This window comes from Paramisgurnus dabryanus, chromosome 1, assembly GCF_030506205.2.
Source record: "Paramisgurnus dabryanus chromosome 1, PD_genome_1.1, whole genome shotgun sequence".
NCBI lineage: Eukaryota > Metazoa > Chordata > Actinopteri > Cypriniformes > Cobitidae > Paramisgurnus > Paramisgurnus dabryanus.
This window is the reverse complement of record NC_133337.1, coordinates 42448897-42465215: the sequence shown is the minus strand read 5'-3', so window position 1 is coordinate 42465215 and position 16319 is coordinate 42448897. Positions and strand designations below refer to the sequence as shown.

General features: G+C 38.3%; 3 protein-coding genes across 4 annotated transcripts in view; 2 read left to right on the top strand and 1 right to left on the bottom strand.

The window, feature by feature from the left end:
* LOC135744534 (cadherin-18) overlaps nt 1–16319 on the top strand; it is a 305028-nt gene that overhangs the window by 287777 nt on the left and 932 nt on the right. For both annotated transcript variants that reach the window (XM_073815065.1, XM_065262727.2), the window contains exon 11: nt 9976–10227. In XM_073815065.1, the coding sequence (XP_073671166.1) occupies nt 9976–10227 (252 nt within the window). The remainder of the gene's footprint in view (nt 1–9975; nt 10228–16319) is intronic.
* On the top strand, nt 3712–6254 carry LOC135732034 (uncharacterized). Its single transcript, XM_065249932.2, has 2 exons — nt 3712–4128; nt 4550–6254. Exons 1-2 carry the CDS (start codon nt 3722–3724, stop codon nt 5598–5600), a joined length of 1458 nt encoding a protein of 485 aa, XP_065106004.2. The 5' UTR covers nt 3712–3721; the 3' UTR covers nt 5601–6254.
* On the bottom strand, nt 6654–8601 carry LOC135745926 (uncharacterized). The gene is made up of 2 exons (XM_065264376.2): nt 7926–8601; nt 6654–7507 (listed from the first exon to the last, which is right to left on the bottom strand). Exons 1-2 carry the CDS (start codon nt 8332–8334, stop codon nt 7002–7004), a joined length of 915 nt encoding a protein of 304 aa, XP_065120448.2. The 5' UTR covers nt 8335–8601; the 3' UTR covers nt 6654–7001.

The following is a 16319-nucleotide window of genomic DNA, read 5'->3' as shown; positions in this document are numbered from 1 at the left end:
ACCAAGTTGTTCTAAGTGTTTACAGCTTACGTAGTTGCTATGGTTTTCTATGCGGTTGCCAGGGCATTGCTATGTGGAACCAAGTTGTTCTAAGTGTTTACAGCTTATGTAGTTGCTATGGTTTTCTGTGCGGTTGCCAGGGCATTGCTATGTGGAACCAAGTTGTTCTAAGTGTTTACAGCTTATGTAGTTGCTATGGTTTTCTGTGCGGTTGCCAGGGCATTGCTATGTGGAACCAAGTTGTTCTAAGTGTTTACAGCTTACGTAGTTGCTATGGTTTTCTGTGCGGTTGCCAGGGCATTGCTATGTGGAACCAAGTTGTTCTAAGTGTTTACAGCTTACATAGTTGCTATGGTTTTCTATGCGGTTGCCAGGGCATTGCTATGTGGAACCAAGTTGTTCTAAGTGTTTACAGCTTATGTAGTTGCTATGGTTTTCTGTGCGGTTGCCAGAGTGTTGTTATGTGGAACCAAGTTGTTCTAAGTGTTTACAGCTTACGTAGTTGCTATGGTTTTCTATGCGGTTGCCAGGGCATTGCTATGCGGAACCAAGTTGTTCTAAGTGTTTACAGCTTACGTAGTTGCTATGGTTTTCTATGCGGTTGCCAGGGCATTGCTATGTGGAACCAAGTTGTTCTAAGTGTTTACAGCTTACGTAGTTGCTATGGTTTTCTATGCGGTTGCCAGGGCATTGCTATGTGGAACCAAGTTGTTCTAAGTGTTTACAGCTTACGTAGTTGCTATGGTTTTCTGTGCGGTTGCCAGGGCATTGCTATGTGGAACCAAGTTGTTCTAAGTGTTTACAGCTTACATAGTTGCTATGGTTTTCTGTGTAGTTGCCAGAGTGTTGTTATGTGGAACCAAGTTGTTCTAAGTGTTTACAGCTTACGTAGTTGCTATGGTTTTCTATGCGGTTGCCAGGGCATTGCTATGCGGAACCAAGTTGTTCTAAGTGTTTACAGCTTACGTAGCTGCTATGGTTTTCTATGCGGTTGCCAGGGCATTGCTATGTGGAACCAAGTTGTTCTAAGTGTTTACAGCTTACGTAGTTGCTATGGTTTTCTATGCGGTTGCCAGGGCATTGCTATGCGGAACCAAGTTGTTCTAAGTGTTTACAGCTTATGTAGTTGCTATGGTTTTCTGTGTGGTTGCCAGGGCATTGCTATTTGAATACGAAGTTGTTCTGAGTGTCCACAGCTTACGTAGTTCCTATGGTTTTCTGTGTGGTTGCCAGGGTGTTGCTATGTGGTACCAAGTTGTTCTAAGTGTTTACAGCTTATGTAGTTGCTATGGTTTCTGTGTGGTTGCCAGGTCATTGCTATATAGATGCCAAGTTGTTCTGAGTTTTTGCAGCTTATTAAGTGGCTGTGTTTTTTGGGCTGTTGCCAGGGCATTGCTATGTGGATACCAAGTTGTCTAAATATCACATTTTAAATATCACAGCTTGTTACTATGTAGTTTCCATGGTTTACTGAGTTTTTTTTGTTGTCAGGGCATTGCTATGTGACAAGGATACATGATTACAAAAAGTGAACTTGAAACAAGAGTGTAAATTCGGAGTTGAAATACATTTAACACAATCGCCGCTTGCCCGACTTTTGTGTTGGAAGTTTTTTACATTAGCATTTTCTTTCGTTCACCAGTAAGAGTAACAAATGCCTTATTGGGGCTGGTACAGTATGTGTGGCTGTTTTAATTCATTTTAAGCTAGTGAATAAGGTCTTTATTACTTTCCACTTTTCCAGCAGCATGTTGTTTTGTGGAAAAGATATGAAGATTGATGTTATGAAAGTGCTGGTCTCAAACGTTCAACTCATTTTCTCACATGAAGCAGCATTGTAATGCAGTTACATTGTGTTATCAGCTACAGGATCATTGGGTGTGCAAGGAGCATACGTATTTAAAAAGACAGTGATGTTTTTAAACTATTCGACCAACCAAGTGTATACTGTATGGAGACATCAATGTTTCACAATGGGAAAATATTTGCCTCTTAGATTAAATCAATAGCATACTGTATATTAAACTGTAATAATTTGATATTCAAATATTTCAATATGTAACCACTTTCACATATTTTATGTGATAGTAATAGGATATGAAAAAACATGCCACAAGGGTTTAGTGTTGTATTTGGGACATTTTTTACTGGTGACAGATACATACTGGAGTCGATATTTCCCTTTGGATCTCTTCTCCTGTCTCTTTCTTTTTGACTGTAATGTATGACATTTTTAGCAATGCATATTTCACCCCGTTGTTAGTCTCTGTGATTATTTATGGGACTCGGTAGGGTGCCACGAATGAGAGCTTTGGTGCCTGTGCAGGTACTTTATGTCTGGCTGGGGAAATGCTTTTTGCTAACAGCAAGGTGCATTAGTATTGTAGCGGCTTTTGTCGTAACCGCATGTGTGCAGGCTTAAAAGTGCACAGTCCATATGCATGCACGCTTTTATGTGACATGTATAGTCATTGGAAAACATGATGAACAGCGTGTGCTCGTGTAATGCATTTCTCGAGTGTTGGTATGTGTATGGCAGAGCGGAAAAGACACGGCAATGCCTTCTAATGATTTTCAGCAATAATGTTAACAAACATTACTATTGACGCTTAAATAGAGGACATAACGACATTGTAACGGTATGTAATGTATGATCTCTTTTCTTATATCATTTGATGTCCGTTCTCCTCTTAGCCAGCAGTCCCTTAGGATGGGAGGAGCACTTAGATACAGAGATACTGTATCTGAAGGATGTTATGAAGTTGAGAAGTAAATAGAAAGATGGAGACTCATTAGGTTGATCCTCGGGTTAAGAGCTTTGCTCGCTGTAGTATTGAACAGAAGTTAGAGAATATAAGTTGCTCTCTTATAATTCTCCCATTAAAAGTCCATCTGTGGGAATAGAGCTCCTAAATGCTCTGATACGGCACACACAGGCAGACAGCCTCAACGCGAGTGGCCTGTTCGAACCAGACTAATTTAATATAATGATCTCTCATCTTCTCTCTCGCTCTCTCACTTTGTCTCTGGCTTTATCTTTGCCTGTTATCTCCCTCTCATTACCTCTGCTTTTCAGTACGAAATTTCCTCCTTTTCTTTCTTTATTCGCTTAGTTTCAATTACACTTCTCATTGTTCTCTAACCTTTTATTTGCCTTTGTGTGTTTCTTAAACGGTGTGCTCTTTTGGTCCTGTAGACTTCTAGAAAGCCACCTCCGTTAAAACACAATTTTCACAATGTGACTAGTTTAATATGTCTGCTAACGGTGGATATACAAAGCCCAGTTCCAAAATGATTGGGATGTTGTAAATAAATAAAAAAAGTAAATAAAATCAGAATACCCAAAAAGATTTCTTCAGATTCTCAGAATATTTTAATGATATTGAAGAAAAATGTTGGTGAAGATTGGTGAACCTCTTCCCATCTTTATTTCTGCACTGTAAAACCTAAAAGTTAACTAAACTCAAACCATTTAAGTAACCGGTTGCATTAGTTTTAAAACACATAAATTTGAGTACTGTAAACTTACACAAATTGAGTCTTATGCAGTTATGTAATTACATTTAAGTTCACACTACTTAAATATAAGTGCATAATGCACATGACTCAAGTTCACAGTACTTAAATGTATGTGTTTTAAAACTTAAATGGTCTTATGCAACCGGTTTACTTAAATGGTTTGAGTTAGGGCGCACTCACATTATCCCAACCAAACCAAACCATGCCCGGGCGCGATTGCCACCCCCTCCCTTTTCCCCCACTCGCTTGCACTCACACTGTACTTATCTATCCGGGCCCAAGCTCGCTTTCGTCACGCGTTCGTGGCGCTTACGTCATTATGATGCGACTGCTTGAATCACAACAGGAAGCGAAGCGTTGTCTCCTCGGAACAATGGAGCCCATCGAGATGTTGCGTTTGTTGCTTTTACTTTTTAATCGTTTGGGTCGCGGGGATACACAGCCTTGTCCTATGCCAAACACTGTGATTTGTCGATCTATCGCGTATGCCGCTCAAACATTTAAACGTAACCGTGCTGCGCGCATCAGAAGATTTGCAAGGAGGCAAATGAAGCTGAGGGAAGAGTTTGCTGCTTTACTAACCGAGAACAATTCCCGTTCATCAACAAGGTAAGAACAGGACCAGTAATTATTATCGATGTATCTAAACTATACTTTCCAAGTTTTAAAATATGTATTCTGTTGTAGTATTGCCAAATGTGCGTACACAAGTAGAGAGTAATGTCCTAGTAATAGTAATTATACATCCTATGATTCTTATGGTTCATTAATGTAAACAGTAATATTCACTGTGGTTGATACATTAACTATAGTAAACGCAACAACTTTGTATTGTACACTTCAATAAAGTACAGTAATTACTGTAATGTGCTGAAGTTTATAGTAGTAAATATAGTAAAACATTAAGTCTTAAATGTGTGCACTAATACAGTGCACCGTTTATTTTAATATTGCAATTCAAAGTGCTAACAGATATCAGTCTAATGCATTAATTTATTAACAATGAATATACTTTCATGTTCTTCCTCAGGACCATCTGGATGCAGCAGAGATATGGTGTGTGGTGGGAACACGTTCTCACAAGCTGGACGGACACTGAATGGAGGATCAATTTCAGAATGAGAAAGACAACGTTCTTGGAATTGTGCAACATCCTTCGGCCATACCTTCATAGAGAAACAACAACTTTCAGGAAACCAGTGCCGGTGGAACAGCGTGTGGCGATCAGCATCTGGAGACTAGCCACAAACGTAGAGTTCAGGACCATAGCCCATTTATTTGCAATTGGACAGTCAACTGCTGTTACTATTGCTAATCATGTTGCATCAGTAATAGTGGACAAGTTGCTGCCCCTTTATATCCGGACACCCTCAGTGGATGAAGTGCAGATCATAATTCAGGGCTTCCGTGACCGGTGGGGATTCCCGCAATGTGGAGGTGCTATTGATGGTACTCATATTGGGATCTTGGCTCCACCTGACTGCCCTGCAGACTATTACAATCGTAAAGGTTTTTACTCTGTCATCCTGCAGGGTGTGGTTGACCATCGACTTCGGTTTTGGGACATAAATGTGGGTTGGCCGGGCAAAGTCCATGATGCACGAGTGTTTGGCAATTCATCACTGTTTGAAAGGGGTCAGAGTGATACACTGTTTCCTGATATCAAAGAAAGGTTTGCTGGTGTAGACGTACCAATTGTCATTTTAGGGGATGCAGCATATCCGTTGTTGCCATGGTTAATGAAGCCATATCCAGAAACACAACAAACAACCCCTGCACAGATAACCTTTAACAACCGACTAAGCAGAGCACGGATGACTGTTGAGAGGGCATTCGGTCTTCTTAAGGGAAGATGGAGATGTTTAATGAAGCGCTATGACTGCCAAATTGATAACATCAATACCATAATCTCTGCTTGTTGTGTGCTTCACAATTTTTGTGAAAGTAATGATGAGGAATATGATGACAGAGACCTTCGTGTTCATGAAGATTTTGAGTCTCGTGAATGTAACCCTCTTAATTCCAACACTATGTCTGGTGTCTATCGAGATGCACTATGTTCATATTTTGCAAATCTGTAATGCTTTTTGATCCTTTGTTGCTTGTTTTGTATCGTGCTCATGATAAATAAATAGTTTCTATTCCAATTACATTGTCATGCTTTTTAATCCTGTATATTATTGTGTTGCTTCCATGCAACATGGCTTATTTATTTTTGTTTTACATTGATTGGTCAATCCTATCTAAAAGGGACACTTCACCTATTTGCATTAAGCTTTGTATAGTTAGAACCCCAGTCATGTTTTTGAATGGTCATGCATCATTTCCTCAGTTGCCGCTGAGACAGGAGAAATACAGAACTTCAGTGTTGCACTTCTTTCAATGCTGTAAAAATCATAATTTTGCATCATTGAAAGAAGGAAGTCCAATATCTTTGTTGAGGGGGTGAGACTACAATCACCCCTTTTCTCGGTCAGATAGGCACCAAATTCTAAATGTATGTTACATTTCGACTACAGATATGATACACTTTCAATAAAGATTGTTTCTATGGGTGAAATGCTCCTTTAAGGAAGGTGAACTGAAATACTATGTATTAAAAAATAAAGGTGACATGAACCACAGGGTGTCTACTTTGCCACTTTTTTTCACATGCGCTAAAGATTCTTTTTACAGTAATTTGCATCAACATGATTACAAAAATCTGTCCCACCACCATCGGTATGTAAAGTTTTTGAAACAGCTTAGTTAAAATACCAACATATATTTTTGAAAATTACCTTGAGTGAGCATTGTACCACAATAGTACAACACCATAAAATATACCACAATGGAATCACACAAGGCCACATCAGGCATACAAAGTTGACCTTTTTAAGCGTAGTTTCGAAGTATACTTGCATTTTTGTGTGATTTTTTTTTATGCATTTTTAAGAATAGTGTTTTATACACTGTATCTCACATCCTATTTAACTCAGGAGATTAATCAATACTTCATCTACTAAGATGTATAGCATTACAAGAGATAAAGACAGAGAGTAGTATGTTTTTGAAGAAAGTTTTATTTTTACAAAATTTTGAAAAATATTTAAGAATAATAGTTATAAAATATCACACATAGAAGGTAAACAAAGTTGACTAAAGTATAAATATATTAAATCACATCTAGGGAAAAATATGTGCAAACTATAAAGCGCAGTATGTCCTTCATTACTTATAAACTGTGCACTGTGTAATGAGACATTGTAATCAACAGTTATGTATATTACCCATGTAATATACAGAGGTAGTGTGCTGTTATATAATGATTATTTAACAATAAAAAAAACCCGTATAAGTAGCTTTTTGGAAAAAATAAACCACTCAGTGGTCATACAGACAAACAAAAAAGGCACAGATTAAACAATGGCTGTCCAAGAGTGCCATTAGATGTAAAAAAAAAAAAGTGTTTATGTTCAAGACATTTGGAATATTATATTCCTTCATAGGTCTTCATACACAGAGTGTTCAGGATGCTCAATGTATGATGATGATGGGGTTGATTGTCTTGCTGGACGTGCAGGATAAGAACTGTGCTGTGGAGACATATGATAACTGGACAATTGTGTGTGTTGATGGTATGAAGGAACCATAGCATCAAACAGTCTGTTCATCATTTGTTGGAACATCCTGTTTGATTCTTGACGTTCCTCCCTCTGCAGCTGTTGCCGGCGCTCCTCCATGTCCATTTGTGCCTTCATCCAATTATCCAGCATCTCTTTCTCTTCTTTGGAACGCTGTTGCTCCCCTTGCATGAATTCTTCATGTTGCTTTTTCTGCATGTCCAGGAAGGCAGCCATCATGTCACCCATATCAGTGTTCCTTTTCCTCTTTCGGCACTGTCGTGAGGGCGTTGGAACATTGTCCGAACTTGCGTTCGTGTCAGAAGTCTCAGGTGACTCCTCGGTACGATCGCCACTGTGAGACCTCTCTGAAAGGAGTGTTGAGTCTAAAAAAAGATAAGCGAAATATACATTGTAAACAAAACTATGAACATCTGTGTAATCAGAGGCAACAGCTCTCTCTCATATGCATATATATAAAATTACAGACACACACCCTTTATGAAAATTATACATGCTTTTGTGGTGAGGTTTTATGATTGCTATTAACAAAACAACTTTTTTACTACAGTAATCATGGTTTCACTACGGGTTTCGAAGACTATGGCTTACAGAACCATGTTTATTTTGTAGTTACCATGGTTTTACTACAGTAACCATGTTTTTTTGTTGTAAGTATAGTAAAACCGTAGTAAATTTTCGTAAGGGACAAACGTTTATATTTACAAATACACATAAATGTACGAATACACTTTTCATGTTCAGCAAATGAATGAAACAACACCAAAAATAAGTTTTACTTACTGTTAGACGCCGTCGTCGGTCCATTGTTCTCTGGAACGGTCGTTGCTGATGGAGATGGCGTACGTGTTTCACAAGATTGTAATACACACGGTTGGCTGCTCGGTTTAAGCCCGATTATTTTGTCGACTGCGTCGTACCACGGAAACCGGTCTTTTTCGTCAGATGAGCTGCCTGATCTGCGGAGTGCATCTCGTACCTTCAGATACTGAGCACGCAGCTTTTTCAACTTTTCGCGGCACTGGTCAATGGTTCTCTTGTAACCACGACTACAAAGATAGTCACGAATTCTATCGAATATCTCGGAGTTCTTGTGCGTACTATCCAGTTGTTTTTGAATGCTTTCATCAGCCCAGATATCGATCAAACACTGAACCTCAGCCGTAGACCACAGTGAACCCTTGGTAGCCATATTGCTCGAATGCCGGAATGAACGACTGTCGCACAACTGACGTCACGCTTCCTGTTCCGGGCCCAGGCGCGATTGCGCTCACACTACAGCCTTTCGCGCCCTGGCCCAAGTGAACCGCGCTCCAGCCCACCTCTGCAAGTGGGCCCGGGCGCGTTTAACCAAACCGCGCTCAGGCGCGGTACAGGGCACTCACACTAGTCAAACGAACCAGGCTTTGGGGGTCAAACGCGCCCGAGCGCGGTTTGGTTTGGATAGTGTGAGTGCGCCCTTAAGTTAACTGTTAGGTTTTACAGTGTGTGCATTTATAAGATAGTCTTTATACAGTCATGATATTGAACTGTTGCCAGTTAACTTAAGTAGTTGCAACATGTCCACCGGCTGTTTTTACTTTTCCAGCCCTTTGTTGACCCTGTCCCAACTTTTTCGAGATGTGTTTAATAACTTTAATAACAAGACACAAAAACAGAAAAAAACAAAACCCACGAGGGGGCAAAACAACACAAATCCTAGCAAACAAAACACTGACAAAACTAGAACAACATTACAAACAGACTCTACAAAATTACAATAAACTATAGAAAGGATATTTTTGGGACACGATACTCACGGTAGAAAGACAAACGCACAAGCGAAGAACATCAAACACAAGGGGCCCTATTTTAACGATCTGAAACGCAAGTGCGAAGCGCAATGCGCAAGTCTTGGGCGCTGGTACTATTATCCTGGCGGGAGAAATAACTCTTGCGCCAGGCGCAAATCAATAAGGGGTTTGTCTGAAGTAGGTTCATTATTCATAGGTGTGGTTTGGGCATAACGTCAAAAAACCAATCAGAACGCTATCCAACATTCCCTTTAAACGCAAGGGCGCAAGTTCCGTGGCGGGTTGCTATTATTATGACGGATTTACCAGGCGCACGCCAGGAGCGGTTCACAGCCGAGGAGACCGATGTTCTTGTAAGAGAACGCCCCTACCCCAATAGAATCTGGACCTTCTTTTGATAGACCCGCCCCACACATACGCAACCAAGGCAACAATGTTGGTTAGTAGACACGCCCCTTGCTGTGTGTTTTGATACTCTGCCAGACAAAAATTATGCACCCCACCTTTAAATATTTCACGAAGTATTTTTAACTTAAACATATAAGTTGAAAGAAACTCATTTTTTTGTTGTTACCAATTGAAGTAATTTTTTAAGTTAATCTAACTTTTTACTTTGTATCACGAGACCAATTCAAAAGCACCGCCATCGGATCGATCTACATGGCACCACATGCAGAAGTCATTTATATTTTATTATTTCATCCATTAACATATTTGTGAGTCCCATCGAACTGATTCCCAATAGGCAGTGGGGTGAAGACTGCAACTCCCATCTTCCATGCTCCTTTATAGCGCTATTGGCAAGCTCTAGTGGCAAAAAATACATATTGTGCCTTAAATATGTAAGTATAAAAAATAAACCCTTAAAGAATATGCCGGATACATCAGAATATATCACCTGGATGAGCTGAACTGCCAGTGGTTAGTAAATGAGTCGCAAATCAGCCCAGAATTTGGAAGATAATGATCGATAAAGTCCTATCTATCACACCTGTCTCAGATCTGCTTCTCATCATTTCATCTACTATGTCTCTCTCCAGACAGCACTGCCAATATCATCGCCAGGCGCCGCCGGTTCCACAGACTGACCCAGGAGCTGTATGAGGTTCCAGTGGTGGTGTGGGATGATGGAGAGCCCGTGTTGAGCAGCACGGGCACCCTCACTCTCAGGGTCTGCTCCTGCCAGAGAGGAACCAGACTGAAGATCTGCCAGGGCGACGCGTTCCTCACATCTGCAGGCCTCAGCACGGGTGCTTTGATAGCCATTCTGTTGTGCGTTCTTATTTTACTCGGTGAGTTGATTTCAGTTTTTGCTCAGTGTGGAATAATCAGAGATACTAAAACACCCAGATACCCCAATTATGCATTTTAGTTTGGGACTAGGCTTGTGCGAAATGGGCCCTTGGGTTTGAATCCCAGGAAACACACATTTCATCTGTCCAGATTTGATGGGATAGTAAAAGGCATGCTCATAAATACAGGCACAAATATTTATTAAATAAGAAATATGCATACTAATAAAGGAAGTTTTGTAATTGCCATAAAAATGATAAGCGTCTTTGACTTTTAATTAAATTCAAAATTGATTGTGTTAAAAATTTTATTTGACTGCTGTAAAATGATCACTATTCCCAGCGGGATTCGGGTGTTCAGAGTCATAATGTCAGCTCATCTATCCCTGTTTACTCCAGAATGTCATTCTTTAACCTTTTAAACTCGTGGATTCAAAGTAAAGGGTGAATGACAGGATTTTACAGGACCCATAATGTCAGATGAAGAATCATGACTGCTATGGACATATTGCATGAGGACAAGACTTACAAGGGTGAAAGGTCTGGATTTATGAGAAAACAGGAATGTTTTGAATCTCACTCCTGAGCCACGTTCTCTTTTCACCTCTCTTTCTCCTCTCTTCTCATCACTTTTCTACTCCTCTTCTCCTTCTTTTCTCTTCACTTATCTCTTCTTTCCTTTGCTCTTTTTGTATGAATTTATGTTTATCCTGCACAGATCAGTGTTATGTTCAATGGCAGCTGGTCACTAGGGGGCCTGGGGCGGCGCCCCCCAAAATTGGCCAGAGAAGAAAGCTACTTTAACATGTTACAAAAAGTTAAATATATAATGCAAATTAATACAAAATCAAATCGTTTAGTTGTACTATGTCACTGATAGTCATGTTTTCATTTATAAAAAAAAAAAATCTAAATATTGTGTGTGTGTCATGTTTGTGTGTCTGGGGCGTACCCTTAATGAGTGTCTATGTAGGTTGGAAAAAGGGTAAAAACATGTGACCTGAGGCTGAGCTCTAATTGGCTGGTTTCGGATCTGCCCTGGGGCGCAGGACTGTGCGCCCCAAATCCTCCCACTTATGTTGTAAGCGAATCAGAATAGTTTGTATGTCTTTGACCTTATGTGATTGGATCGTTTTCAGAGTCTCATAGCTGCGTTGCAGATTGCCATGTAACTGCTAGATACAGAACTGATCAGTGAAAGCAAGTGAAATATCTTGAGATGAAAGAAAATATGATTTTATGCTAACAAAATCACCCTTTACAATGCGTTCAGTTGAAGAATAAATAAAGGATTAAGGAGCATGGACCAGATTGAGCAGCAGAAAAATTATCATGGTCGAGTTTACAACCTTTTCCAGGACTTTAGCTGGATGTTAGCTGGATGCTATCTAAGTCAAATGCCTTTTATGCATCTTCGCCCAAGTTGAAAATATTCAACTCAACAAAAAATTTGCATGACACGAAGTTAAAGCAACACTAAAGAGTTATTGCTCTTTGCTCCCCCTACAGGTTAGAAGCGTAATTGTTCATTAGCACTGTCGTAAATACTGCAGCATAGCTGGCTCTGATTGGATTGTAGGTCTGCCATAAAGCAAGTTTTTGTAGTTTTCACTCGAACTACAGGACCACTACCCGACGGTTGGAAACTTCTTTAGTGCGGTTTTGGCCGATAGAGGGCTGCAAAGCGAATGTGAGTGCCATTCACCCTGTTTTGAGTGGATGAACCAATGAAACTTTTTTGGAAACGTTATTTTAAGGTAAAAAAAACTCTTTGGTGTTGCTTTAAATCCCGCAAGTAATCTAGAGCGAGTAACGCAATGCCCTGCGTTTGGTGTGTACATAGCATAAAGTTCACACACTTACATGCACATATACAAAAAGGACCACAGAAAAGTGACAGAACGGAATACCAGTTATGGAAAATCGCAACAATATTTATAAAGGCAAAATGAAATGAGATGCAGGCCGAGCTTCTGACAGGTGTGAGTCCAGGAAAGTGAGCAGCACATGTAAGCAGCACATACAGATAACCAGAAGCACATTACAGCTGTATTGCTGCATCTGTCCACATCTTTCCTCTTTCCAGCGCTCTTGTCTCACCTTCTTGCCTGTGATGCTCTCTGGTTTTCAAAAGCAAGACATTTCAGCACTCACCCATGGCAGCTGCTGGGACTAAATATAGCTCTGAACGCTACGCTACATGTGCTGCTCCGCACGCTGCGTTCCTGCTCAAACACGCCTCTGTTTGCTCCTGGTAAAATCTATTTGTTGATAAAATCTACCTCGTCCCACTCCACAAAATCTGTTTGGTGGATTTACTGGCTTTAACAGAGCTGATTATACGGAGGGAAGAGAGATCTACTTGTTTGTTTGCAAACATTGAACAGAATGTGTCTCTTACACAATTCATCTGCATTGTTGATGTGAATCAGGCTTGGTCGTACAACAGCTTGCAGCGTCTTTCATTGTCTTTTTGGTTACCATTGTTGCTAAGTGAGAAACAACAAGCTAGAATTGCCAGATGTTAGTGCACTTCCACATTATGTTCATTGGGATGATGATAATAATCGGGACCATGTAGTGAAGTAGAAAAAAAGTGATCAATGGAAACATATGCTTTTATAGAAACTTCAAGTTTTAAAATAGTAAGTTGAAATCACTTGCAGCAACAAATCATTTTAGAGAATAGCAAACCCACTAAGCCCTGGATTATGGTTTAACATTCATGCATTTATCAGACACTTTTATCCAAATTGACTTATGGTCCATCCAAGCTATACATAGCTATACATTTTTATTACTATCTCAGTATGTGTGTTCCCTGGGAATTGAACCCTTAACCTTTTGCACAGCTAACATATAGCCCTATCAACTAAGCTATAGGAAGAAGTACATACCATAACCTAAACATACACTAATAATACAATAACGTGGTATAGTTACTATAGTAAATATAGTAAATACATTTCTTTCTATGTTCAGTATCTTGTAATTACTGAATATAAATATGTTTGTGTTTATATATAAAGAGTTCAGATGCAAAACACGTGTTTTCTTGTAAATAAGCATTTTTATCAAGCTCTTATGTAACTCTTTCCTTGCCAGCATTTTTTTTATTGCCAGCTAGATTTTCTTCTTTTAATATATAAACATACAATAAATGAAATTAAAAAACAGACAACATAAAAACTCTTTCACCTCTTCTTCATCTGTTTCCTTTTTATCACCTCTTAAATATAGGTAGTTATCAAATTATATCAAATTTTAAATAAAAAGCTAAGATAATTGCATGTTTGTAAAGGACTTTTGTTCGAAATTAGATTGAGAACGATGATCAAAACATACACTGCTTTTAGATCCGTAGGTGATTTTGTGTTTTATAATTTGTGTTAGAGCACCACCTAGTGGATAAAAGGTGAAATATGGATTACCGTATAAACAAAAGCTAAGATAATTGAATTTTTGTAAAGGACTTTTGTTAGAGATCAGATGATGATCAAAACATACACAGAGTATTTACTGCTTTTAGATCCGTAGGTGATTTCGTGTTTTATCCGTAAAAACACGTCATTGGCAGGGAAGCGTTTTCTCTTAATTGATGAAATAGCTCGTCAATGGCGGGGAAAGAGTTAATGGTAATGTAAAGGTTATTTGTCAGTAATTGAAATGCTGTATTTTCACAAATGTCACTTTTGGCATTTCATTGGCATTTAACAAATTTGACTGTCTTTCATTGTAAAAAGTGCATGAAAGCTTTTTTGGCAAAAACATCAACTTCTTTGGACAAGACATACAGTATAAACAGTTGCAAAAGAAAATGTTTCTAGTTTTGCAAAAGATAAAAGTCAGAATGTAAAAATGAAGAAACAGAACCAAACATTAGGGGGCGCTGTGATGCATGTGGCCGCCACATTCGGTTTGTATTCAGGTCAAAAGACTCTCAAGGAACACAAGTTTAAATCCACGGTCGTTTCCTAATCCCACCCTATCTCTCCCCAGTCACTCTTCACTGTCCTTTCTGAATAAGGGAAAAAGGCTCAACAATTCTGTCAATATCCTAATATATTCGGTAAACATCCTTTAACCAAGTAAAAAAAATCTTGCAGCTTGACAATTGAAATCTATGATGTGTGCTGTCGTTTAATCAAATATTCTTCTGTTCACTTTGAAAACTTATTGTGGCGGTTAATGGATTCTGCCAACAAACCGGAATGACCTAAGGCCAGGATTGTAAGGATTGAAGTGAACGTATTTGATAAAATTTGAGAGCATTCAGTTAATATTATTATCTCATTTTTTGACTGTGGTGGCATTTAGAGGCTTTTGCATCTGAGCTCTTTGTGTGCATGGGCACATGTGTGTGCTGATGCATGTGTGTGCGCATGCATGTGTGTGTGTGTGTGTGTGTGTGTGTGTGTGTGTGTGTGTGTGTGTGTGTGTGTGTGTGTGTGTGTGTGCATATGGATGCATTCCAGTTTATTTTTTCATCATTAGAAGCAAGTACTTAGAAAGCTCTTCTAGTTTAGATTAGCTTTCATTGCATTAATGCACTGTTAGCAGACTAATGTGCGATATTGACTTTAGCTGTTCATTTACTTTACATTCTAATGGAATATCAAAGAATCATCATTCATACTCATTGATCTCTGGCCCCTGATGTGTTTGCTTGTTCATGCATTGCTGATGCGTCTCACCTGCTTTACCCCGATGCTGTTAATGGTGTGTGCACATCTCAGCACCTGCTGTATGCGGATGAGGCTTCGGCTCTGCCGTAAAGCTCTCTAGAGAAATTATTCACAGCTAATAACACTGATAAATTATTTTTAGTTATCTCTCAATGTTTTCTTCTAGATTTAAGGTTAAGACTTGACATTAATATTTATGGATCCTGTGTCTTTATACCACTCCAGATGATATTTGATAATGTTAAAATTATCTTCCATATTGATTTTGGTATGATATGTTTATTTTGTGCATTTTTTTCCAGGCAATGATGTTTAATTAATTTACATTGCATTTTTGTGTTTGCACCATTTTCCTTTTAAAGGACAATTTATGAATATAAATTGAGTATGCAAATTTAACTCATTCCCCGCCAGCATTTTTTGTGATTATCACAAAAGGCCTTCCAGGAAACTTTTCTTCTAAAAATATATAAACATACAAATATACAGTATCAAATGAAAGAACAGACCATCTGCTTTCAAACAAACAATAAACAAACAAACAAACAAAATCTATATTATTTTCTCTACTTATAAACTCTTAAATATGGGTATTTTTCTTTACAAATAAATGTTTTTTTTTTTTTTTAGCAAAAAGCTGAAATAATTGCATTTTTGTGAAGAAATTTTGTTAGAGATCAGATTCAGAACGATTATCAAAACATACACAGAGTTTAAAATAAGTAAATAACGTTTTGGCTTCATTTTTTTCATAAATCGACATCTAGTGGATAATCCAGGTATTGCAGATTAACATAAAAACATTTTATGCAAATGTTTTCTCTTAATTGACTAGAAAACTTGTCAATGGCGGGGGAAAAGTTAATAAATGTTCATGGCTTTAAGTTAATTGAGTCATTGTATTTCATAAGTATTATTTTGGAAAATTGTGTGAAATCCAGGCTAAAGTTTTTACACTAAAAAAATGACTCATTTAATTTATTTAAGCTACATTTAAGCAAAAGTTTTTTTTTTTTCTTTTTTTTAAATGCAGCTTAAATAAATTTATTGCAACCACTTACCTTAAAAAATTGAGTAAATTGAATGAGTCATTTTTTTTCAGTGTATGTAATGATGAAATTAAGAGCATCAATGTTTGTTTTCACATTTATTTAAGTCTTTGACATGATCTAACTCAGCCAATAGTAAAGATATCAAGGTTATATTTGTTATATAATGGTCTTTACATTATGTAAGATGAGTTCATGTAAAAACAGCAAATCACAAAAAAATGGCTTTAGCTGGGTTTTTAAAGACTGAGTCACATATATTTCCAAAAGTTGAATTAAAATAATTCCGAAAAATGAATACCCAAGCATCTTTTTACTTTAACTCAAGTATTTTTTTTGACTAGATACAATGAACAGT

Excerpts from the sequence above, each read along its gene's own strand:
- LOC135732034 (XM_065249932.2), top strand. The coding sequence starts at position 3,722 with ATGCCCGGGCGCGATTGCCACCCCCTCCCTTTTCCCCCACTCGCTTGC. Across the intron at positions 4,129-4,549 it reads AATTCCCGTTCATCAACAAG|GACCATCTGGATGCAGCAGA; the intron begins GTAAGAACAGGA and ends GTTCTTCCTCAG.
- LOC135745926 (XM_065264376.2), bottom strand. The coding sequence starts at position 8,334 with ATGGCTACCAAGGGTTCACTGTGGTCTACGGCTGAGGTTCAGTGTTTG. Across the intron at positions 7,508-7,925 it reads ACCGACGACGGCGTCTAACA|ACTCAACACTCCTTTCAGAG; the intron begins GTAAGTAAAACT and ends ATCTTTTTTTAG.